Source organism: Podarcis raffonei, chromosome 8, assembly GCF_027172205.1.
Source record: "Podarcis raffonei isolate rPodRaf1 chromosome 8, rPodRaf1.pri, whole genome shotgun sequence".
In the NCBI taxonomy this organism is placed as follows: Eukaryota; Metazoa; Chordata; class Lepidosauria; order Squamata; family Lacertidae; genus Podarcis; species Podarcis raffonei.
In genome coordinates, this window is record NC_070609.1 from 81,655,334 (window position 1) to 81,681,995 (window position 26,662).

The window sequence follows — 26,662 nt, forward strand, 5'->3', positions numbered from 1 at the left end:
AAGTGGGGTATTAATATTTAAAGAATAAAGCTAATTGCCACAGTTTCTATACTCCACATAAATAATCAGCAGTTTGCTCTACTATGTACTTCAGAGTTAATGAGAACACTGTGCCTGTGACTCAGTTCTATGGCCCAGAACACTGATGAGTATTTTCATAGGACAGTATTTCAAAACAGAAAGCAAAATGACCCAGAAGGCTTCCAATAGTTTAGTACTCTAATTTTTTAAAAGTAAAAGGATGGCCAATCTTTAGCGGCATGGCTAATCAAGAAAAATAGTAATTCAACAGGAAATGTTTGTGGATTTAGTAATAAGCCAGAGCCTGAGTTAGTTGCAAAATTTAAAGCCCCATTTTAGGAAGAAGGATTTTAAGCCATCTCCCTTTGTTCCAACAGTCTTCTTTGAAAACCAATTCACAGCTACTTCAGTTCTAGGCACTCAATCCTCTCCCACCTCCACCCCCACAGTTCCTCCTCTTCTGCTGGGTCCCAGGACAGATCTTCTCAAAAGCTTGAACTCTCTTGTATTTTTCTTTTGTTTAGTCTTAAGAGTGGATTAGAATCTTCCTTGATTATAAATTTCTCTCTCTTCCTACACATGCATCTCAAGCACAAGGCTAGTAATCCCTGAGATGAAGGTGCTTGATGAATCTTAAAGGCTTTCTTTTCTCTGAATTCCTGCCTCTTGAGCAATTCAGAGTTGTCTTAACAGAAATGCAAAGCAAAATTCCAAAATGCACAATATACATTTCCAATTATTTGCAGCTACATGCAAATAAGCCAGCAAACTGTTCCCAAATGTGTGCACGTGTGTGTGCATGTGTGTCTTCTTCCTTAAAAGAAGAAAAACAAGCAGCACTTTGCACCCTATGGAACATTATGCCAGTGAGAGCTGGTGTAATAAAGGAACAGAAGCAATACTCCTAGAGGGTTACTGGTATAGTAAAAGAGCTCCTTATCCATTAGAAGGACACAGAAGACAGACAAAAGAACTAGCAGAGCTGAAAATCTAATGACTACAGCAGTGCTGATTATCTATTAGTACTAATTACTACTAGAGTTAGTGGAAAGAGGGATTGACTTGGGTTAGGAGAGGAGCTAATATACACAGGGCAGGACATACCAACCTTTTCCAAGTGTGGAAACACGACCTATATTCCCAATTAAATCTAGGGAGAGAATTGTGAACATAACTTCCCCAATTTTGGCCCCTCTTATAGGGGTAATCCACCTTCTTAATGGGCAAGGGTGTCAAAATGATATTTTAGATGAGCGAGCAAGAAAAAAAATCTTAGTGACAAACAGGGGAAAAAATCCACTGGAAGCCAGTTGTCCCAGATTGACATGAGGACTCTGTAACCCCCAGACTTCATTCTTCAGGCAGCAAATCACGTCTAGGTATATCCAACAAAAGAGAGTGACTCCAGCTCTAAGTCTGAATCAAACAGTTGGTAGAAAATACACCAAGATATGAATAGATGAATGCCTCTCACTGCTGGCTAGCAGACATCCTCTGTCCATCTTTGTAACCATCCAACAAAGTCAATTTTCTCTTTATGTATCCACAAGCTGATTATCAACAGAGTGTCTTTAAAGCTAAAGTGCCTTTTAACTGTACAGTGACAAGTGCGCTCTTAACAAGACTAGATAGTAATCCACTCCCCTGGGCCACTGGGATCTTGGCTGTGTACCATCCCACAAATTCGAGGTAGTAGCCATTATTCCAGCACCTTAACAGATGGCCTGTAATTTCCAAGATTTAGCAGTGTCCATCTCCTTCACTTTTGCCAATACCACGAGGAACAGTAATCCCAAGATATACGGAAGTGGTGTAGATCCAAAAGTGGAAACATCAAAAGCTGCCTTCTGCTGTCTTCACCATACCACAATGTATTCCCATGGCTAGAGGTTGTTTGTAGAATCCAAGACGATGAATGCATAACTTTTAAAAAGCCTACTAGAAATTTTTGGAATCAATCCAATTCTATACATAAACTATGCACACCAGAAAAACCCTGAAAAAACTAGCCATGAAGCTTCTCCAAGACTCTGTAGGTTCTACATTCTGAAGATACTCCATACTGGGTTTTGAGGCTTGCAGTAACGAAATAGCTCCATTTGATAATAAGGATACATCCGAGTAAAGCCTTAACGTTATCCAAGAATGAGATTGTTCTAGAAGAATAGCTCCATAATCGAGGATGACCATCGGAAGTCTTCCGTCTTAGGACCAAGTATCCAACCAGCTGCAGGAAATATCCTCTACAGATCCACAAGATACCAGCCACTGGGGCGGGAATCACTTCCGTTTCCAAACCCAAAATAGGAAACGCAGATAAATCCCCAAATTTTAAATCCATCTGGGGGCCCTATACAGGAGTTTGTGTTTCTCACCACATCAAATACAAAATACCTGCCTAGTGAAACCTTGGAACTTACCCATCAAGTCTCCGCTCATAGCGTCCTTCCCGTGCATGAAGCGATGGTGGTGGGCCATACGTGGGCCCACCACCACCTCCTCTGAACCCAGAAACCTCTCTACTACGAGATGCTATGGAAACTGTATCATCCAATCCCCGAGCAGCGCTAGGAATGGTTCCCGGTTCATTATAATCCGTCCGAAGGTCTCTATCTCCCATTTTGTTGACAGAGTTGTGTGCCTTCTGGGCACTCTTGATGTCCACAAAATCCACAAAGGCTGCCACGCCACCTTCTGACCCCCTTTTGGGGAGAATTTTGACACTTTCAACACGTCCATATCTAGGGGAGAAAGAAAGAAAAATAATATGTATTAAAGGCTCACACAGAAAGAACATGTTGTCGAACCACATTTTAGTTGGCTGAAATTTCCAGCACTGAGGCTGTGATGCTAAGCATATTTATTTTGCAATCCATATGTGACTCCCCTCTATTTTATCTGTCCTTGTAACAAAGGTTTCTGTTAGATTTGCTTATGATTTTATTGTGTATTTAGTGTCTGTCAATGTTAGGGATGATGTCGCAACCATTGGCTCACACAATAAAAGTTTGACTTGCATATTTATTTTGAATTTATTCCTGTTAAACTTTCATTGCAGTAACTGTGCTTCACATCATGGCTTTAGTCTGTTAGAAACAAAGTTTCAAACAAACTACTTTTTTACTCAGCTGCTCCTATCCTTCCCATCGCACTTTATAAGTTAGTAAGTAAGTAAGTAAGTAAACAAACAAAAAAACAAAGCTGTGATACAATATTCAGTTTTGAATACCCCTAAATATATTTTTATAAAATTATGCTTTATGCTGAAAGAAAAAGTCTTTTACATAAAGGTTTGCCACAGCTCCAATATGCTTCAGTTCAATCAGCCTTAAAAGTAACCAGATCAAAGGATTTATTGAATGTGTGTATTTCCAACTTGCTCACAGTTTAGTAATAATATTTATTATTTGCAAGGCACTGCTATACAATTTTAAAAAATAGAACTAATAACCAAGTCCTGCCCATGGGCTTACTATCTAAACAATGCTGTAAATCGCAGCTTCAGCCAGGTTTGGAAGAATATTTGGGAATTCCTAGGAAAAACCAGATAAAACATTTCATATCCCTGGATATCAGCACCACAGTTTGCACACACCAGTCAATCAAGGAAGTTTCTGTGTTTTTTTGCAACCCCAGTGAGTAGGGAATCTGTTTGACCACTAATATACAAATATGGGTTTGAAGCCAATACACAAGATAGTCCTATTGAAATCAACAGACATGTCTGCTTTGAGTATGACTAATTTGATACAGCCCCTGGAAATATTTTTAATGTTCCCAAACTGGATAGACAAGATGGAAGTTCTGAAATAATCCAGTTTTAATAAATCCACCTGTAAAGACCCTTTAACTGAACTCCCAGCTCCTTTGAACAAAATAAGTTATTCTGTAAGCATTACAGTTCCACAGATGTTCTATAAATGCTCCTTTTTAAAACAGAAAATAAACTAACCTGGAGAATGATGGCAATGTTTGTGCTATCTCACTAGAGAAAGTGCAAGAACTACCAAGGTTGTCAGACAACCTTCATGTATCTTTAATTACCCTTTAATTATAGCTGAGGAAAAGAACCAATTTTGACACACCTAACTCCATTTTCAAGAGTCTGAATTAGAAGTTTTAGGCCCAAGCAGTGAAAGAACAAGAGTCAAAAACCCAGAAACACAGTTACATGGACTAGCCACATGGCAAAAACAAGATCAGATTGCTTTAACAAAAGGAAAGACAGAGGGACCACTGACAACAATGTGTCAGCAGCACAATTCCCTCAGCGTCATTCTCTCTCCGGGCTCATAGACACTAGCGATATCCACAGATTCATCCATGTGTGAGAATTGGCACCACCAAAGAAGTTCCACAGGAAGGGAAACCTGCTGAGTATTGCCAGGAAAGGCCCTACATCTCTGCCACAGGGAACAAGGGGGCCACTAATGCTCTTCAGTAGAAGCAGAAGCTCGCCACAGAATTTGAGGGTTATTACTTGCTTCAAGTTCTCCAATGCTAGCTGGTCTAAGACTCATGGGGTGTAGAAACCTCGTACAGTGCAGGGGGTAGTAGAGCACGGTCTGTTCAGATGACTCTTAAGTGTTTTCAAAAACAACTGATGGGGTGATGTAGGACTCCCAGCCTTGAAATCTCTGCTAGCTACACGAAGCTCATTCGAAATCAGCACAGCCAATCAAAGGGGGGGGGGAGGACCACAGCTCCGTAGCAGAACACATGCTTTGCATGTAGCAAGTCCCAGGCTCAATGCCTGGAGATTTCAGGATCAGATGACGGGAAAGGCCTCTGAATCCAAGAGCCCAAAGGGCCACAGCCAGTTAGAGAGCCTAATACTAGGCTAGATGGAGAAATGGTCTGTGCTGGTTTAAGGAACTTTCCTATAATCAGAGGCACAGGCCAAATTTACAATATGTGTGGGAGGAAGGAAACCTATGCAGTCCAATTTCTCCATCTACAGTTTTAAAAACCAGGCACAGCTGGAGACACTATTGCCAGATTACTACCACAAAGATTGCCCTAATTTTTTCAGCCCTAAAACAGATTGCACAATACTTGTTCACCCACACCTAAATCTCAGGGCTGTGTAACTATTTGGCACAGCATGTCTTCTCATGCAACAAGCCGCTGGGATGCATGTGGCAGCTGCTTTTCAAGGAGGAGAGAGTAAAAGTTACACATCCTCACCAACATACACACAACCCTCAAGACAAAGCAGCTGTGCGAGCAGGAAGGCTTTCAATCTGTGCCCTAGCATCGCCTGCGCCTTTTTAATTGCACATACCTTTTAGTCACCCACCGTGAAGATTAATCTGCCTAGTGATCCAGCCCAGCCCCACCCATTGGCTACTCTCCAAACTGCTCCTGTGGTGGCAGTTCCCGCGGGGAGGGGAGCTGCATTGCTTCATGCTATCTGATCCAGAAGGGAGGGGAGGGAAAAGATCTGCAATGTTGCATCACGGGATCATTTGCTGCAGCAGAACAATGCACGGCAAGGAGAAGAGAGGCTTTCTGAAGGGCTGCCGGAGGACAGGCAATGGAGGAAAGGGAGAGCATTTTTCACAGTGGCATTTGCAAGAGCCACAACAAGGAAGGAGAAACAGCAGAGAAAAGCTTTTGTGAGGGTAACCTTCGTTGGGAAAGAGACACAAAAAGGACAGGAGCCATCATGACCTTCACCATGCTGAAAAGAGCCCTTGTGAAAACGCTTCCTCCATCTCTCTTTACTTACCTCAGCCTTTCCAAGAAGTAAACAGATAAAAAACAGAGCAAGGGGGGAGAGGGAGAATTTGCTGCATGCTGGCTCTAAAGATCCCCATGAAAACAAAGCTCCTCTTGTTGCTCTTTTTTAGCAACCTTCCCCACCTTGCATAATTCATGTTAATCAATAAGTAACTCGCAGCATGTCAAACAAGCTGGTCTCATTGTATGGTTTGCTTTTCAGTGTCTTCTATGAAGCTCTTTCTGCAATCCTCTGGGGGCATGAAGCCCCTTTCTTAGTTCTCTGGAACAAGTTAAGACCTTTCAGTTGATCTGTTCCTTTAAGGAACCTGAAGGCTACAGAAGACAGGACAGCAAAACTGGGACTCAGGGCCCCTTGTCAATTACCCAACCACAAGGCCATGCTAAGCCAGTTTTTCTGGACTTAAACATGATCAGCACATTCACCTTAGACCAGGCTACCACAAAGAAGCCAAGAGGGCAGATGTGCTGCCCCCTCTCCTCTTTCTTCCTCCACAATGGATCCTGGGGCAGGTGGTATTTTTCCAGGCTTAATTAAGTAGATTTCTTCATTGTCATCCTTAGGCTACGTGTCACCATGAGACAAGCCTCAGCTGAACTGGGGAAATGGGGAGACCTGAGGAAGCTGTCTGCAATAATCCATCATCACACTCCATAGCAACCTAAGTTAATGACGTGCATGTTAGCATTTTTGTTTGTTAACTATAATTAGTAAAACTGATTACAAAAGATTACGACACTGAGGACATTAAATCTGGGGAGACAGAAGTCTGCAAAGGCCACCAGAAAAAAATAGGACAGCTTAACAAAATATAAACGGAAAGAGCAAGAGCCAATGTGGGGTTGTTTTCCAAAAATAGGCATTTCATGGTAACAGGGATATGGTGACCGGAAGTTTAAAAGTCAATATTCTATCACTGAATCCAACTTAGTACTCATTCCAAAGACTAACACAATATCTAGATTTCACACATGCATTTTGTACAGTCATTATTGGTCAATTTAGTCCTTTTTAAAGCATAGCTGTGAAAGAGAGCTTGTGGTTTGCAAAACTAGGTTCTCCCAAGCTACTGAAAGCAGAACTAAACTGCTGCTGCTTATTTGCTGGCAACAGATTCCAAGGGCTCAAGGCAGAAATTGGCTTAATTAACAACACTGATTAGGAGAAAACCATATTCACAACTGCTGCAATGTGTATTTAACCAAAAAGAAAGTGTGCTAAACGTGGCAGTTGGGGGGGGGGGAGATTCCAGAACCTGCCATTCACATTTTTACAAGTCACTCTTCTTTAGACAAACACCAGCTTTGCTCAAATCTATCACAGAATTGGAGGAGGGTGCGTAGACACATGTACAGGTACTATAGGCTCTTGCTAAGCACTATAGGTGTGTTCATATTGCTCATCTTTGTTCATGCAAACACAGCCCAACCAAGTGAGGTCAACAGCACTGCTGACAATGTGAATGCATATATTCTATTCAATTAAAATCTCTATCTCCCCCCCACACACTATCCCATGGGCACATAAGCCGGTTAGCAACACACACATTTTTTAAAAAAGCAATGCCCAAATAAATTATAGGTATTGCAGTCCTGGAAGACCTACAGATACACTGATTTAATGGCATGCACAGAGCAGGGCAATAATCTTATGCTGCCTGTTACCATTTCCCACTAGTCTGCTTGTATATGTCTATAAAAATACGTAAGGAAGTTGCAAGCACTTTCCTCTATATTTACTGGAGTCCTAGTAATTATCTATGTTAATTTCAGGCAAGTACGGGCAGCTCCATACCATACATTTAAAGCACATGGCTTTCCCCAAGGAATACCAGGAATTGTAGTTTGTTATGGGTACAAAGAACTGTAGCTCTGTATGGTGAAAACTACATAATTCTTTTGAGGAAGTCATGTGCTTTAAATGTATGTTGGATCTGTTTTAAATGTTTGGTGTGGATCTGCCCTAGCTCACAAAAGAAAATTCTATATCACATAAAATTTACACCATTAAGATGATAAATCCAGAGGAGTTAGGCATGCTGAAGGTCTTCCAGGCAAAGAATAACAGTACCTACTTCTTCACTATAAGCTCCATCAAAACATCAAACACTTGTTTCATGTTAGTTAGTTGCTAAGCAGTTGTTGTCACAGGCATGTTTAGCAAGCGGCTAGTTTTATCACACTGACTGCACTGCGATAAATGCTGAACATATAGCAAAAAAGCATTACTGTAAAGGAAATGACACTTGGTCATCCTCAGAACTGTTCTCCGGGGCAGTGTGCATCCCTCTTTCAAAAACTATGCTTAAGTTCAATGGCCTCAACATCCAGGGCATTTTTGGTTAACCTAAAAGGGAGGTGTTGCCAAAAAAAAAAAAAAAGGCCATTCCATATAGCTCTCCCCCTCTAGCCAGATTAAACACTGCACATTTTCCCTCAAATCAAGGGATAACTAGCTGGAGGTGGTCTGCCTTTGAAAAAACAAGAAAGCTCAGTTCCAAAGAAGTCTTCGGTGGCATTAAATTGAACTGGTTGCAGCTCTAAGCTGCCAGTGCATTTTGGCTTTCACCACAGACACATAAGGAGCACACAGCAGCTCTTCCTGGCATCCACAGATCTGGGTGGCCAGTGCCAGTTTTCAAGCTGCTGACAGAATTTCAGACTGTGCATCATTCCAGTCTATCCTCGAAAGAATGGCAGATGACAGCTATTTTCAAATGCAGTATACAACCCACCCACTCTCAAGGATCATCAGTGCACCAGTTTGGAATTAAAACACACACACACCACACCTCCCGTGAAGCTAAAGAGCACAGGCATTTTTTTTAAGGGGAGGGGAGACAGTGAAGGTGCAAGTATGCAGGACTGAGGTTTTTGATTAGTTTGCCAATGCATCAATTCAGGGTGGGGAAAATATTGGTTGGTTGGTTTATACAGCACATTTATCTTCCAGTGATCTCATGGTTCTCCTCCTCTCTACCTTCATTCTCACAGCAAACCTCTGAGGCAGGTCAGGCTAAGAGATGGTGAGTGGCCCACGGTCACTCAGTGAGCTTTATGGCAGGGTGGGGATTCAAACCCTGCTGTCCCAGGTCATAGGTGTGCAGATCAAGCACTACAAGACTAAAGGCAAGGCATGAGCCTAGCAATCATTTTGACACAAGACTTCCTGCCACGGAGAACGAGAGTCGTTTCTGAACATGTCATGGCACCAGTTGGAACTGCATAAGACTTGCACTGGTATAGGGAGAAGCACATGTGGGCACACAGAGTTCTACCTGAGTCTTCAAACAAGTTGTAAGTTTTAGAAATACAAGCTGGGCCCCTGAACAATAAGGACTATGTTATGTCCTCTGGTTGCTCTTGCAGCAGGCGCAAATAGGTCAGAGTCCTGTGTTTTCCCATTGTAACATGAGGCTAAGGAGACTTACACAAACAGAAAAGAGGTGTTCTGAAAATCAAGAGGGAGGAGCAGGAACCATCAAATGCATCAGCCAAAGACAGCCCAGCTGTCACACAAACCATATCTACCTGAATGTAGCTCACAGTCAGGTTGATGTCACTCAAGTGTCCTAAAGGCCATCTTGGCACAGCCTCATCAGAGATGTCCTGTTCCCAAAGTGAAAAGAATTCCCTAACATGGGGAAAGTTTGCCAAAAGGGAGATCACCCCACCTACTGGTTTTAGAGATTCTCTTTTGCTTTCCTTTAAAAATTGTGTTTCTTCAGACTGGTGGCGAAACCAAAGACCGTTACCACTTGTGGGGCTGCACTTGCTCAAGGCTGCTGTCCACAGACCACAATGAAAGTCTCAGGGTACCACAACACATGTCAGAACAGCTTCTGTTGCTTTGGGAAATGTTTCACAAGTGAATCAACTTGCAACCTTATATGGTTGTATTGAACATTAGTCCTACTAAGAACAGACCCATGGAAATTAATGGACATGACCAACTTACTAGGTTTAATTTTCAATTTTTGGTACTCAGCACTTTTGCTTTTTAAAAAAAGTTTCCTTTCTACAAAATATAACATAGCTTGCCACCATTAAGGCAACATACTTCCTACATCTGTGGTTTGACAGAAGCAAGGCCCCCATGACCTCTGCACAGTGTTCAAAACTCCCATTGTTCTAGGCGCATTTTGTGACAGGGAATTTCATTAGGGCAAGCAGTTTCTGAGCTCTGGGTGCAGTAGTGTGCCTAAGATTTCAGATTAAAACTGCAGAGTGGAAGAAAAGGAGGACCTTTTTCCTGCCTTCCCACTTCCAGCCACTCTTTGAAGACTGGAGAAGAGCCCCTCTGAAGAATATTAGGGGGAAGGACTAAACCATGTGAAAAATGAACATAATATTTCATATCTCAGTTTCTAACACTGCCTCTGCATAGTTCTAACTCGGAGCTAGTACCATGGGAGCAATTATGCAGGAGTCAAATTGCAATGACTTCCCCATATAAGCCAAGAGATTGGTGGCAGTATGTCAAGACTAGTCCTGACCCAATACCAGACACTAAGTGCTGTCCTTGAAGAGAAAACCAGAGTTCCCACAAGCCAAGGCCCTTGGGGATCAGGCAGTGTCCTCCAGAATCAGTGTTGAGGCTCAATGGGGAAGGCGGGAGCCCCACTCCCTGCATCTGTTGGCACCAAAAGGTCCAGTTCTGGGCCAGACTGACAACAGAGCATACTCTGTGGACCCAAAGTCCACAGAGCCTCATGAGTCAAGGGCATCCTCATGAGAATGTAATCCCTAAAACTCCTTCACCACCAGTAACTGTGGTTAGGGTGTGGTCTAGGAGGTCTGAGTACACAAAGTCTGCCTCTTGAGCCTCCAGGTTGCAAGTAACTTCCCATATCACTGGTTCCTTGTTTCCAAGCCTCATCTCCCCTCCTTGTTGAGCTGCACTTTGCCTGGACTCTCTGAGGTATTGACCTCAGACTGCTGCCTGGCGTTGCCTCTGCATCATGCTTTGCACCTGAACTGATTCCAGGCGTCTGACCCTGGTTTGTTTGGACTGGACTGCACCTTCAACCTTGTTTTCCTTGGCGAGTGTTTCCGTAAGAGGCTTACAGCTCCTGGAACTGGGACCCAAGCTCACTGAAGAACAACACAGTAGGGTGGGGGATGGGGGAAGAGAATGAAATAAATTCCTTGCATCAGATTATAAGGAACATAGTTTTCCATACCACTTTTTAAGAGCCAAGGCAATATATAGCAAAATATAAACCAACAACCATTAATAAAATAGGGCACCCAGCCTTTAATACACTAGGAGGAATGCCTTAATCTCAAGAACAACTCAATTTTACAAGTGTTGTTTTATTAATGTTTATTCTATGCATTTATTATTGCAACTCACTGTGGAGTCTTGTGACAAAAGGGTGGAATGTTAGTTTTAAAAATAAATTAAAGAAACCTTTCAAGAAGTGGTCTGGGAATGTGTGTGTATAAGTCAGTGGTATGGATGCAGCCCATGGGGCCTCCCTATCCAGGCCCTGTGTCCCCTTTTCACCCCCACCACAATTAAGCTTGGGAAAAATCTGTCTAGTGGCTCAAACAGAATGTTTTTTCCAAGAGTAGTTGCTGGGGTTTCTTCTGGGGGGAGGGATGGAGAATGCAGCTAAAGAAAGGTCAAGCCTCCCAGCTGTAATCTCCAGGAAGATCACATAATTGGGCTCCCATAAAGGCTCAAATGCTTTTTCCAACCCTAACTGTTAAGCAGGGAGAATGAATATTGCATGTCTGTGCTCAGTATCTTTACCTACTTTTGTCTTTGCCATGCCCACTGTTGGCACTCCCCCCCCCCCAAAGGTTAACCAAGGAAGTATGCAACCTGAGGGGTTCCTCTCCATGCTAGGCAGGTGTATTATCTCTCATACACACTATACAACAGGGATCTAAGTAACACCGTCTACAAGTACTAGTCATGCTTCCAGTTTCAGGATACAGTTTGCTGCACCAAAACATGATGCAACACTAGCTTAACTAGAGGCCACAGTGGGACATACATGCACATATGCCACTAGTAATGACTAGCCTACACCACTGCCCTTCAGTATCTCAAGAAAACAGATACACAACCCTTTCTTTATCTATTCATTTGTAAGAATGAAGCCAACAGATCATTAACGCATGTAATTAGCAGTCAACTTAGTTTGTCAAGTTTAGTCACACTGAGTGAGAGTATGACCACCACTCCCCTCCCACGCCAAAAGCACAAAAATGTTTGCGGAATAAGAACATTTACTTCTATAGTTCAAAGGCTTTGCAACAAATAACCCATGAGCCCATCTTGCAACACAAGTGACCTTTGTCTAAAGCTTTACTGCATACAACCAACCACAACAGAGATATTATGAACTCAGCATCATATTTCTTGCCCCTGAAAGAATTTCAGCCTTCCTAGAAGTTTTACATCTGGCAGACAAGGAGATAGTTTACAGCTAGAGATTATAATGATTGCCTTCTCTCTCGGCTCATTTAATTACCTCCTTATCAGACATGTCCAGTTTCACAAAAGTCAGCTAAGATTCCTGGAGCTCACTTGGGTTAATTAGAAATTTGTAGAATACAAAAGGCTGAAATCCTAGCACAATTACTAGGAATCAAGTCCCATTTAATGCAGCAGGGCTTGCTTCTGCGTAATCAGTTTTGGGATCAGAATTCAAGGCTGACTTTGGGAAGGTTATGTGCTTCAGTGCGTACCTTTCTCAAATAGCCAAGCCACTTGCAAAACAGGGTGCAGATCACATTGCGGAATGTCAGACATGGTATCGCTTTTATGGTATCATGACTATTTAGAAGCAGGCTCTTCTAGAACAAGAAACAAAGCAGCTATGTGGGAAGTTTAAGGGGGGAAAAGCCCGAGAAGTTTCACCCATTGACACAAACTTTCTAGAGGTTTGGCTGCTTTGTGGCTTTTATGTGTTTTGAAATGTTATTTATAGAACACTGTCACAGAATGCAAAGAACTGCTCCCCAAAGGAAATTTCAAGGCTGCCCCCACTTTACGGGCATGAGGCTCGCTCAAGGCTATCCAAAAATCCACCGCTGAATCAGACGATGTGAGGCTGCCCCTCCTGTTCAAACACTCATTTCATGTCCAGTGGGCTGGCAGGAAGGAAGCATCCAAGGATTTCTCCGGGGAAACGCACCAGCAGCCTCAAGCTGTTTAACAAGCATGTAGATCTGAGGAATCCTACACATCATGAAGTGGCAGAGAGCAGAACAGTTCTGTCAGCCATAGCATAGCAGTGATCCCACAGCTACCTAGAACCTGGAGCACTCTGCCCCTCTTCCTCCAAAAGATAACAATGAGGGTGTGGGTAGAATTCAAAACACAATAGCATTAAGGCAGCAAACCAAACTTTGCCAATATCAATTGCAGTTATTCTCATGGGGATCTCTGTCCGTCTTCAGAAGGAAAGCCTACTTTCTCTGCTACATCCTTCCCAATGACTCATTCCCTCTCTGCACCAAATCCTCCTTCTGTCAAGTCACTTGCAAAACAGGGTACGCAACACCACGCAGCTGCAAAATTTAAATGAAGGTGGTAGTTTACTTAGGGAGCCATGTACAAGATCCAGATCCAGCCTTCTCAATCCGTATAGCCTTGGAAGCGTGTTCAGGCTTTCATTAGTCATGTAGAGGCAGAACAGTGAACAGAGAGACTAGACAGCTAGCATCCAGCTGTACATACTCCTGTCTGTGGGGGATGAAAATGCCAGAAGGCACGCAGCTTGCGCTGCTTATGTGCATTAGTGCAAAGGTAGACAACATGGTGCCCTTCAAATGTTGTGGACTCCAACTCCCATCAGCCCCCTCGCCCCCACCTCTGCCAGAACATCATGGATGATGGGAGCTGTGGTCCAACAGCAACTGGAGGGCACCACATTGGTAGAAAGGAGGAGGGAACAGTATGCGATTTGAAGTCACGAAAAATAAAGAATGTACAGGAAAAGGCCTAAGGAAAAACAGGTCTTAAAGGATACCAAACTGGTGTTTTTCTCCCACAATAAGACTCAGGGCCTAAAAAGGGTAAAATGAAATGGGAAACCTCAGATGTCACTTTTCATGCATCTTGTGAACATGAAGCAGCACAAGCTCTAGAGAAGCACTCATTATGTTAGTGACGCCCATCTTTAACAGTCACCATTTTATTAATGGACTAAACACACACATTATCTTATGTACTTAAAACAGAAGTAGTTGAGAGCAAAGGTTCTTATTTTTCTCCTCAAGTTAATCATGGAGAAACGTGGACATTTGGCATTTGTGCAGAGGAAAAATGTTACTATATTTAGCCTCCTCTTTGCAGGCTGCCATGCTTCTGTTTCAGCAGTGGGAAAGTGCTTCAGTACGTCAATGACTGAAATGATTTGGATGCATTTACACTAGCGAAACACTTTCAGTTGCAACTAATCAACTCCTCAGGCCCTGAACAGAAACCATGAAAGGAAGGGGTACCTTAGCAGTTTCAGATGCCGTTTTAAATACGACGTATAATCTGTATGCACCACCTTAAAGAGACTTAAAAAGAAGAAAAAAATCTGTATTTCCAGAATTACATATCACCTCCACCATACCTATCACATAGCCCCCTTACCAGCAGTCATGTTTTAGACTGTACATTCTTTAGGGCAATAGACCTGTTTTTTCCTTCTAAAACTCTGTAAAGTGCTGTGTACATAAAGGGCACTGTATGTATAAGAAGAATAAAATAGTATCTTTGACACAAACAAAACCTCAGGGCAGTTTAAAAAAAAAAAAGGATCACAAGAACTGTCAAAATTACAGGCAAAACATTATTCGGATATTACAGTAACAGCCCCCAAATATACAAAAACACAAATTTACACAAACTAATAAAAATGGTATGTATCCAAATTCATTTTACAGAATTCAGAAGCTTACAACTTTATGACATTTTGCTTGGTCCTAATAAAGGCATTATGGACAAGGAAGTTTACTTGAGACTTCCAAGCCTCTCTCCTCAATTCCCTTTATAAGGTTTTAGAGTTAGGAGTCCCATTCGGAAACAATTTTTTTCCTCTTTAACGAGTCATTCCTAAATGTACTTTTTTTAGAGTACATTTTTTTTAGAACCCTGGAATGAACAACTTGAATGTGTTTTCTTCTGAAATGAGAATGTATCACCAGTACCAACTAGAATGACTGCATTTCACACTGGTGTGCTGCTAACTTTTTTTTTACCTTTTGCTGCTAACAGAGGCTAGTATTTTGGCTATGCCTGCCATTTATGTCCGGCAATACAGCAGGTAGTTTTTTTACCTCTGTAGCTAAAGGATGATAATTACTGCTTGCTCAGACTCTGCATATTCTTTGTCCTATTTTCAGACTGGGGGGATGGGTGGGAACTTTGCACAGCCCAGCTAAATCCAAAAAGGCTCTTTTCACTCTGAAATAAAAGAGGTCCTCTCCTGTAATTAAACCTTATTCATTCTATAGGCAACCACTATCAGCAGCCTTTCAAATATATATGCAAAACACAGCTATCCTCCAGCATACTGATCTGATCCTCAACTGGCGGGTCAGGACTCACTAGTGGGTCGCAGCCTGATCCAAGGTGGGTCATAAAAGGAGCACTACCATCATGCAAATTATGGTAAAAGGATAATAAATGGGTCCCCAGTTGCATGTCTGGGTTAAAAGTGGGTCCTGGGCCTGAAAGGGTTGACAATACCTGCACAAGACAGCCAGGCAGTTATTGTGCAACTGGGCTCTGCCCTTCCCCCACACAAGCCAGGGACATACAAAGGAAGGGCTGCTCTATTGTCAGTGTACAGTACTCACAATGGCCTCCTCCTGCCAACCGAAACTCGATTCAACAGATATCTGATAGTGAAAAGATTCAGTAATCCAAGTAGCTGGAAGCAGATGGAAAACACTTTTGCATATTTGGCCATATCAATTCTGGAATGTGCACCTTAGCATTTACCAGCTCCCACCCACCCCCCAATTCCAAATGCAACAGCCAAATAAATCTGATTCTGAAATCTAAGCACATACACACACTAAATTTCAAGACCTATATTTAAACTGATGGCACATTCAGAAAAATGAAAGAGCCACTTAATTCAGATCCTTCCATTTTTCTGAACCATCACTAAGCAACAGCACCATGGCAACTCTGTCCAGCATTAAAAATGCTCTGTGAAAACAGGGTGAAGACGACACTGCAAAGTCAGATTTAATTCTCACTGGAGAAATCCTTTGGCAATCTTGGTGCATAAACCCATCGTGTCTTTTTTTAAAATCACCACTCCAAAATCTAGTCTATCACTACCCTGCAACAAGCATTATTTTAAAAAAACCAGACAGGCCTAGTTGTACATATCATTTTAAGCTCTGATTATCTGTATTTCCAGTGTAAGGCATAATAAATAATAGGGCAACTGACCATTTCTTAATGGGAAATAAGGCAGCTGCTTCAGTTTTATGTAACAGCTACCAGGATCTGACTGGCTGGATTATGCCCCTCTTATACCTAGATTTTAATTCATTCAGATTAATTTCTTAATCCTTTGTCTGCCATTCTGTGTTTCATGCCACTTGGCACAAGGTTATTCTTACAGATTTGGCCCTTTACAAAACCTGGGAAGACCGCTTGCAAGGAGGGGATGTCCCTCGTGACCACAAATGCTGCAGCAGCAACTGCTCTTTTCTGAGAAATATTTTCCCTCTGCATGTTTTGGAGGAAGCTCCGCAGCTCAGGCAACTGTAACAAGGGAGCTGGAGAAATTCTCTCCTTACGCTGCTCTCCTAGCACTCCCCCACCTCCCTGTGTGCAGCCCGAGATCAGCTCTGTTCTTCCCTACATAAACTGGGCCGCCATTTTAGAAAGGCATTCACACCAGCCAAAGCACTGCACCAGTCACCACTTCAGAAAGGGAATCCTTTCCCTGAACACTTCCTCTCTCCCAACCTATGGAAGATGAACAGGGAAGAAAGCAGGAAAATGTCCCTAGAAACAGGCAGCGCTGCTAAAGAACAAGTCGAGCTACATGCTGCTGGTCACAGCAAATCCTGCAACACACAGTTTGCCTGGATGTGTCTCTTCCTCTCTCAGCCACAGAAACCAACACTAAGAAACAAGCAACGCATAGGGAAACCGAGCAGAAATAAAAGGAACCATTGTTCCCATGCATGTTGCATTTTGCATAGAGGAGCACTGTTAAAACCTTTCCCCTCCCTCACCCCCCAACACAAAAACAAATGAAAAATTAATGACTGAAGAAAGAACGAATACCAGTTTATCGGACGTAACACCACTGGTCTTCCTCCCCACACCAAAAACTGCAATACTGGGGAGGAGGGAGATAAATGATCTGCTTTAAAAGTTGCAAAATGAGTTAACTCTGACAAATTCGGAATATACATAAAACACCGATGAACAAGCGAAGGCCAAGTAACTAGAGAGCTTCCCTTTAATAAAGCAGGGCAGAGTTCTACTCTTTCTCCCCCTGCTTCACCAGCCAAGCTTGTTCCCCATGAGGTAGCAACAAAGTCTATTTTTCCCATGGTGACTCATTAGGTTCACTCCATAATTTTCCTACTCTAAACATTAGCAAGAAAATTACAAGGAAATTTACAAGCCCTTTCAGAGTCTCAAACTGGAAACTATTTTAGCTGACCAAAACACTTGTCTAGAATTCTACCTATCAGTTTCCTTCCACAATGCCATTAACAGGCTTCCACTGTAACAGCAGAAGTGAGTTGCGAACATGGTGCTTACTCCTGCAATCATACATCATCTAGGATCCATCCACTACTAAGAAGGCTTACAAATCTCTCTCTCTCTCTCTCTCTCTCACACACACACACACACACACACACTCACACACACACACGCTGGCGCTATTAAGTTAATAATTAAGCCCAATATGACCTGTTGCTAGATGAATAAGAGGCAAGGATATATTATTTTTGTTTGACTGGGCCTAAGGCAGCAAGAAAAATATCAAAAGTAACAATACCAATCTGGTCTTCAGAATTAGCCATGGCAGAAAACTGTTCCATCGCAAAGGAAACCAAAGGAAGTTGGCTTCAAGCAGGATTTCAGCTTCTACTCTCTCGAAGTTGTGCTTGAATTACCAGGACCCAAACATTTCATTCATAAATTGTTTCAAGAGGCAAGCAAGCAAAATCAATCAATAAATAAACAGTTCAGACTGACACTTCTGCACCCCTGAAAACAGCAATAGTTTATCCATGTTGTGTTTATGATACACTGAAAAGCCAAAAAAAAAAAAAAAACCCCAAGAAACAAAAACCCTCAGTTCCATCAGTGGGTAGTGCTGGCACAAAAATATGGAAAAGAGGAATTAGCAGGCCTCTTCAGGTAAAAGTTGTTTCCATTCCAGGATGCCCTTAGAAAAATCCAATCCACAATGCTGATGGCACTTGGCGGTATCCTTCTTCCTCAGACTCTGGAGTTTCTTTTCTGAAGTTCCTTCCTTTAGAGTGTCAAAGATTCCAAGTGCAGGAGGGGATCCTTAATCCCAGCCCCCCTGAACTTCCTTCTCTCTTGGATCCAAGGTATTCCAATTCTACCGGATCCGTAGGGGCAAGCAAAAGCAGCAGCTGCTATAATACTCAAGACAGGTTTTCCCAGGCACATCTGCCTTCTGTGGCTTGGCCTGTGAAAGGGCTCTCTCATCAGGCACTTAATTCCAGGTCCAATCTTAGGTTTTCCCTTCCACATGGACAACCATGAAACTCCCTTCCCTTCCTAACCCATCCTGATTTATATCCATGCCTCCGCAGGCACCCCCTCCCAAACTAGGGGTATTTGATCTCTCTCTCTCCCCCACACCCCTCCCACCTTCTCTTCTGCTTTCACACAACTACAAGAGGAAAAGGTTCTCCCCTCAATCCTGGAAGTGGCACTTTATGTGTTGTGGGGTGAGAGTAGTCACCTTCCTCGTTCTTCTCTTGACATCTTGAAGATTCCTCATAGTTGCCATGTCCCTGGGGGTGGTACTCCTTCCCTCATTTTGCTAACCTGTCTCCCTCCATGATGTGAAATGGAAGATTCAGCTATCCTACTCTTCCTCCCACCCCACCCCCACTTGTTTGCTTATGCTCTCCTGAAACCAACAACCCTTCATTATCTGGAGGAGTCACTGTTCCCTGCCTTCACCTCCCAACGCACTCTCAGAAGCAACTGCCCTTGTTATAACTTAGGTCTTGCCTCAGTTTCCTGTTCCCTCCCCCACTTCCTTAAGTCTGGAATTCCCTTCTTCCACTTTTATCTAGGGGCTGAGCTCATAGTCTAGACTCTTCCCCTCACTCAGCCTCTTGCCTTTCAAACGTTAAGGGTTTTTCCTTTCCCACCAGTGCGTCTCTCTTCCCCTATTTATACAGAGAATTCATCTAATATATATATTGACTCGTGGTGGTAAACCCATCCACCCCTCTCTCTCTCCCTACCTGCCTACCTAGGTAAACCCACCTGGATAGCTTATCTTGAGCTAGGCAGGATGTAACTAAATGTAATGTAAACCGCCCTGTGGCCTTCGGATGAAGGGCAGTATATAAATGTAACAAATAAATAAAATACACTCTTCCTCTCCCCCGCTGGTTGAAATTATGTGGGGGAGCAGGAAGATCCCTACACGCACCTTTTCCTCTTACGTTGGACTGAAGCGAGGAACCCCTTTCCCCCTCCTTTTGCCTCCCCCACCCGCCTTCTATTCACCCCCTGCTCTCCCCCCACTTCTTCCCCCTGCCCTTTCGGGGATGTCCTTCTGACTCCACCACCAGCCCCTCCCTCCCTTCCTCCACTCACCGCTTGAAGTGCTCGATGATCTTCTCCTCGCGGACGTTCTCCGGCAAGTTGCCCACCCAGAGGTGCCTGGTCTCCCGGACCATGCTGCTGCCAGGCGATGGGGGCTCCTCCGCGGCGGGCGTTGCTCTCGCCGCCGCCGCCCTCCGCTCGGCTCGCCTCAGCACCGCGAGCGGGGGAAGAAGCAGAAGCAGCTGCAGCCTCCTCTTCTTCCCGCCGCCGCCGCCGCTCTTCGCCGCCGCCGCACTCGGCCTGTGCCTGCCGCCGCCGCCGCCGCTGCTCCTCTTTCGCCGCCGCCGCCGCCGCCTCCTCCCTCCGCGGCGCCGGTGGGGGGCACCATCCCACCGGGCCCTCCCGACACCCGCCGCCTCCTGCTGCTGCTGCTTCTCCTCGCGGCTGTCGCTGGTGGTGGGACCGCTGCCGCCGCCGCCGCCGCTCCTCCTCCTCCCTCCGCGGCGCTTCTTCCCAATTTCTCCTCAGTAGCAGTAGCAGCAGCAGCAGCAGCAGCCCCCGCGGCGTCCCCCGCTCGCTCCGTTCACTCGCTTGCTCGCTGTCTCACCCCCCAACCTCCGCGCGCGCGCATGCGCCCTCGGCCGCCGGCCGCCACCAACCCGGGTCCTCGCGCTTCAAGGCTCGCTCCTCATTGGGCGGCTGGGCGCGCGGCGAACCAGCGCGTGCGTGTGCGTGTGTAAGGAAGAGAAAAAGGGGCTTGTGTGAGAGAGAGAGAGGGAGAAGAGAGGAAGCGCGCGCATGCGCTCTCGGGTATTGTGCGAAGAGGAGGAGGGGGGCCGAGCGCTGCGAGCTCTCGGAGGCCGGGAAAGGAGCAGGTAGGTGGGGTGGGGGAGGGGTGAGAGAATCCCGCTGTCCCCAATACGCCTTCTCCGCGGGAAGCGCGCAGGCGCACAACGTTCGCCTCCCCGCTTCGCTCGCGGTCTCAGGCTCTCAAGCTGTTGCGCATGCGCCCTCGAGGCTGGGGCGCCGGTGTTGTCTTCCCCTCCGAGAGCCTCAGTGAGTAGAAAGACCTCAAGGGAGGAGGAAGGTCGCCTTTCTCTCTTCGCTCCTCGCCCGCGCCATCAGTAAGGGTCACAGAATATCCCAGGCATGGCAGGGCTTCCCCGCTCCCTCGCACTGGTATAATGTCGCATCGTGTGGAAATAACTATTTCCACCATTCAAGTCGCTGCCAGAGTTATTTGTTGGTTCCCAAAACTCAAATCCCAGCTCCTGGAAGAGGAAAATGGAGCAGGAGGTCTGCCGACAACCTCTAATTGGGCATTTCCTTCGTTTTGGTGCCACTTCCGTCGCAAAAGCTGAGCTGTGAAGACTTCGCCGGCCAATGCCAAGACTGCTGTGGCTTCTCGGGGGCTATGAACAGTTACACATATATGAAAGCCATGGCGCTGCAATAGGTTTCCAGTTATTTTTTATACCATATAGTAAGAAGAAAATCTGTTGTTTATCTGTGTTTCGGACTGTAGGCTCCTTGGGAACAGGGACTTGTCATGCCTGTTATTTGCATAATGTCTTGTGCATATAGATAGTGCCATGTAAATAATAGGATGGGTCCTGAAATTTCATGGGATCTAATTTGGTGATGCCTATAAGCAATTGGCCTAATCCAAGCCGGACTAACACTGGATCTAATTCTTTTTATATATTTGTATACTTTTCCATATCTGCTTATATTTGTTTTAGTTGTTTTAGATATACATATAATTTATGCTGTTTTTTAAAAGAGATTATAATAATACAAGTACTTATAAACACCTGCCCTGCAACCCATACACACATCACCTCCATACAAATAAAGTTTGCTCTTTTTCTGTAGGACAGTTTTTCTCATATGTAACATTATGGAGATTAACAACGTAAGCCTAAGCATCTACTCTCAATAAACTCCCTTTAACTTATCCCTTAAGGCTGCAGTCCTAAGCACACTTGCTTAGGTCTTGCTGAAAGGATGCCGCCTCTGAGGAATTAGACATAGGACTGCTGTGTTCATCAATTAATTAAAAACTCTGCTCTCAATTTATGTATGGCAATGAGGCCCAGCCAGCGCTCCTCTGCATGAACCCCAGAACCCTTTGTGACACAGAGGGATTATTTGGTGGAAAAAGTTCACATGGGAGGTTTCCCATGAAGGCTGGGAAAGCACAACACAAGAACAATGGCTGCTGCGTAAAATGCCACATTTTAACAGAGATTGCTGTGAGCTGTCTGTTGCCCACTAGAGACTTCCCAACATACAAAGAGTTTTCCCACGTTCAAAAAACAATATATGTAACCAACAAGACAAACACAAGAGAGATCCATCTCTCCTGGTGTTCAATTCCAGCAATTTGGGATGAGCAATACCTTGAGAATTAGGTTAGATTTACTGATCAGCTTGGTTATCCTAATTCAAAGGTTCTTAATTGTTGTTTTTAAAGCTCATTATGAATGAACCACTGGGATAGGAATTCCTTCGTGCAGAAGGTCTATTCCCCTCTATCCATTATATTTTTAAAGAGAGGGGAGATTCCTCTCTAGACCATGAAAGCTTATGGCATAATACATTTGCTGGTCCTTAAGGGGCCACAAGAGTCTCTGTTGTTTTTGCTGGAACAGATGGGAACACAACCACCCCTCTGGAAAACATCCTTGCTCTCCGTTCATAGATAGATAGATAGATAATTGGGTCTGTATAGTGAACAAATTAACTGCTGGCATTTTTATAAAAGAGAGACCAAAAATCAGTAAAGATTAAACAATAACTCTACTATCTGCAGCGAATGAGTATTAAATTAATAGATGCACAGAAAGTTGCTATATTCTTACAAGTGATAATGAAGTGCCTCTGAATATGTACCAAGTATGTTTCCCTTACTCATAAGTAACCATGATTCCACCCATTTGGAGGATTAGAGAGACAGGCTTTGAGGTCAGAGGTGCAGCTTGGCTGCAGATATAAACCCCAACACTTATTGGTGTGGAAATTAAGCCCCAACAGCTACTTAGGGTGTAGCAGGTTTTGAAGTTTTCCACAGAGGCAACCTTCCTCCACATGTTAGTGTTTCTTTTCAGCTGCTATTGCTGGGATGAGAAAAGTTAATTATCGGGGCTGATACCTCAGTGGTGGTCATTAATGGGCTTGGATTGCAGCATCACCATTGAGTTGCAAGCCAGATGGGAACCCAACCCGTTGTTTCCTGCTGAACAAAGGCAGAGGGGAGGGAGGGAGAGAGAGAGAGAGAGATGGCATTCCCAGCCACATCCTCCCCCTCCTCTTGCCTGGGGGTATAATTAGCAGAGGCACCCCAGGTGGCAGGAGGATGCCCCTGGCACTGACACGAAACCTGCTCCACAGCTGCTTAATCACAGGGGCACATTAAATGTACCAGAAGGCAAGGAAACATTCGGAGCATGGTTTTCAATGGGAGGCTTACCAAACCTCTCCAACCAGCCCTCCCAGGTTCTCCCTTCCTTACCCTTCCCATCATCCATCCCGAGTCCTCTGGCCAACTGTTGTAGTAACTGCTGGTATTAGGGCAACTCACAAGGAAACATGGCATCCTGGATTCTGGCTAACAGGCCAAAGGTGGATTGGATCCCATTAAATTAGGGAGCTAGGTATTGTCAGACGCTAGTCGGTTGTAAAACAGTTATGGATTGTCTTCCACAACTCAGTAATTAAGAGAGAGAGAGAGAGTAGTTAAGCACAACAGGAGAAATAAGAACTCTGGTGAACCCAGGCACCTACCCATGGGCATAGCCAAGGGGAGGCAGGGAGGGGCAGCAGCCCCACTAAATAAATAGAAATCAATACAGAGCCAACTGAGGTGTTGGCCCCACTAACAAAAGGCCTGCCCCTCCAACAAAAATCCTGGCTCCACCCATGCATCTACCTGCCACAACTCTGGATACGTTACTTTTCTCAGCTCCCTGCATAAGCCTACGCTGATCATTCTGCAGTTCAGAAAGTTTAAATAACAACACCTGGAACCAAATGACCTTTTCTGGAGCACAGACTATGATCACAAACCCTCCAACATTCCTCAGATGAAAATAGGGACATTTCTCACTCTCCCTCAACTGACTCTCCTTGACCACCTATTTTTTGTGGCCCTTCGCACCTGCAGAGTATTCTCTATTAGGGGAAAAAAGACAAGTGTCACCTCCACTACACCAATCGGACACAGCACACATGCTCTCCACCATCCTAAGAAAACCCCTTAATCCTAATTTTATTTTATTCTTTGGTAGATTTACAAAAATAAATAAATTTTATAAAGGGGCCAGATTAGATGCGGACACACAAAGCATTTTTTCAAAATCAAGACTCCTTGCGCTCCACTCCCTGTTTCTTCCCACCCAGGTGGTCCTGCCCTCTGCTTGCCCCTCAGAGCTGGTGTGTCACTCAGGTCTGGATGCCTGGCACCGTCCTTGTCAGTCCCTAGGCACTTCTTAGTTTACCTAGGCATTTTGTAACTCAGTTGCCTGTCACAGTGGTGCTTTTTTAGTGGGACGAGTAGGGCTTGACCTTATTTGACATCTGAAGGCAGCCCTGTTTAGGGAAGCTTTTAATGTTTGATGTTTTAGCACTTTATTAATAATAATAATAATAATATTATGTTGGGAGCCACCCAGAGTGGCTGGGGAAACCTGGCCAGATGGGTGGGGTATTATTATTATTATTATTATTATTATTATTATTATTATTATTATTATATTTTACTGCGTGAGCATTTTATGTATTTTGTATTGTTCCTCTTTACCTCCTTTTCCAGTTTTGCACTGATTGTATTTGTTGTATTTTATCCTGGTAAGCTGCTTTGATATTTTTATTTTATTTTGTATAATATGACTGATAAATGAAAGTAAAAATAGGATTAAAACTCAACTTCTACACTCTACTGTAGCACTACAAAGAAAGGGTTAACAAGGAGCCATTCCCAGATATAGCCATGTTGATGAGGCTGCCCAAGAGAATGACATTTTAACTTCATTTTCCTTGAGACATCGTTTGACAACATCTGCAGGTGGGGAAAGTAACACCTCTCTCTCTCTCTCTCTCTCTCTCTCTCTCTATATATATATATATATATCAATATGGTGAGGATTGGAGTTTGGCATGCTGGCCACAGTACTTGCATTCAAATGGGATTTCTGAGCCTGGGGAATTTAGGACTGATATGCCCAGGACTGTTTCCCATTCCCACTTCAGATGTGGAATGATTTGGCTTTCACAAATGCTTATGTAAGAACTCCCAGACTTGCTCTCTTTTTTTCTCTATGGAGAAGCAGGCAGAAAATCACTGTGACAGCAGAGAAAACTTAATTGAATTTTGTGGACATGAACTTTCATAAGCAACAGTCTAGACCACTGGATGCAGAAGGCGGAAAGGCAACACTCTTGACAACTTTGTACTGAATTTCCCACTGCTCAGGGAACAGAATAATCCCATAACCTCACCAAAGGCTTATGTTAAAGCTGTATCAGTTGTAAATAAGCCATAGCCCTTCATTTCTTCCCCCATACACAAGCGTTTTTTAAAAATTAGTTTGAAGTACATGCTGCTGAAGGCAAAATCTTAAATGAATCCAAAACGGACGAGGTTGGGCAGTGTAAATTAGGTGTCGCCTTTGTGTTAAAAAGCCCTTTTGGTGGTTTGAAATCCAGAGGGAGAAGAATGCACACTTTAAATAAAGCACAACATATATTGCAATAAATCTGGCTCATAGGTCTGGGGCTTGCTTTGGAATTAAGGCAATGATTTCACTGTCTAGTGAATGCCAGCCCATCCAGAGCTGAAGTCTCTTTTCTCCCAAGCTGCCAAGGATGTGTTTTCAAAGTCTCACCTACCACCCACCAAGAGAAGGGGTTGGGAATTCAGGAGGAAAATTCAGGAGGAAAAGGCTTGATCTCAGATGTCTGGAAGCATTGGAGGGGTGCTGAGCCAACTGTGGTGCTTCCTATTCCTGTGCCCCAAGTAAATGGAGGGCTGCCCATTCAAAACACAGCATGGCCTGCTCTTAAGGCTTTATTATAAGCTGCAGAAATCTGCAGTCATGAAGATGAATGCTGTTATTTATGCCAATGTGTAAATAAACAACACCCATTACAGTGGTGCCTCGCAAGACGAAATTAATTCGTTCCGCAAGTTTTTTCTTCTTGCGAGTTTTTCGTCTTGCGAAGCACGGTTTCCCATAGGAATGCATTGAAAATCAATTAATGCGTTCCTATGGAGACCGCTTGCCAGGCTGGCGGTGCGGAGAAGGGCTTTTCCTCCCCACCTCCAACATTCAGAACAGCATTCTGAATGTTGGCGGTGGGAAGGAAAACCTCCTCCCACCGCAAGTCTTCAGGACAGCCTTCCGAAGGCTGGCGGCGGGAGGAGGTCTCTCCGCCCCACCGCCAGCCTTCGGAGGAGGTCCGAGGACAGTGGGGAAGACGCGCTGCGCTTCCCCGCTGTCCCGGAGATTTCCCTATGGGCTTTCGTCTTGCGAAGGAAGCCCATAGGGAAATTCGTTTTGCGAAGCGCCTCCAAAACGGAAAACCCTTTCGTCTAGCGGGTTTTTCGTCTTGCGAGGCGTTCGTCTTGCGGGGCACCACTGTATTTAGATTTCCCCCCCTCCACAAAGGCACTCATGATATCCATATCAATGTGTCCCTTTTATCCTCAAGACAATTCTGCAGGGTGGTTTAGGATGAGAGTGGGACCAGCAAACCAGATCACCCAGCAAGTGGTTACGTGAACCCGAGTCTTCCTGGTTTGCAACCACTGCCCTAGTACGTCTGCACATCAAGCAAACAATCTGACCATATGGCCAGGAAACAGGTAGGGAAGTCTCGGCCCCAGCTGCAGTGCCAGAGAATTACGTACCCCTTCCAGATAAATGACCATTGTTGCTTATCTGAAGAGGAAGAACAGCAAGAGGCTTGAGCTCAGGGGTCAGCCTCTTTTCTTTTGGCCTTAGGCCCACCCCCGGCCAGCCGTCCATTGTCCTCCCTGGCCGAGGGCAGGTCAAAGGCCAGCTCAAGCAGGTGGGTGGCACCCGCCCAGGTGAGCCTCGCTTGATGCCGCAAACCCCACCCACCTGTGGGGAAGGGAAGGCG

General features: G+C 44.4%; 1 protein-coding gene across 8 annotated transcripts in view; it reads right to left on the minus strand.

The window, feature by feature from the left end:
* SPEN (spen family transcriptional repressor) overlaps window positions 1-20,218 on the minus strand; it is a 67,207-nt gene extending 46,989 nt beyond the window's left edge. For 4 of the 8 annotated variants that reach the window (XM_053401119.1, XM_053401118.1, XM_053401116.1 and 1 more), the window contains exons 1-2: window positions 19,571-20,218; window positions 2,442-2,762 (exon numbers count right to left, since the gene is read on the minus strand). In XM_053401119.1, the coding sequence (XP_053257094.1) occupies window positions 2,442-2,762; window positions 19,571-19,653 (404 nt within the window). In that variant the 5' untranslated portion in view covers window positions 19,654-20,218. Of the gene's footprint in view, window positions 1-1,129; window positions 2,422-2,441; window positions 2,763-17,756; window positions 17,957-19,570 lie in introns of those variants that run through there. The other 4 variants (XM_053401114.1, XM_053401117.1, XM_053401121.1 and 1 more) reach the window with 4 other exon arrangements.
* Between the last annotated feature and the right edge of the window lie 6,444 nt (window positions 20,219-26,662).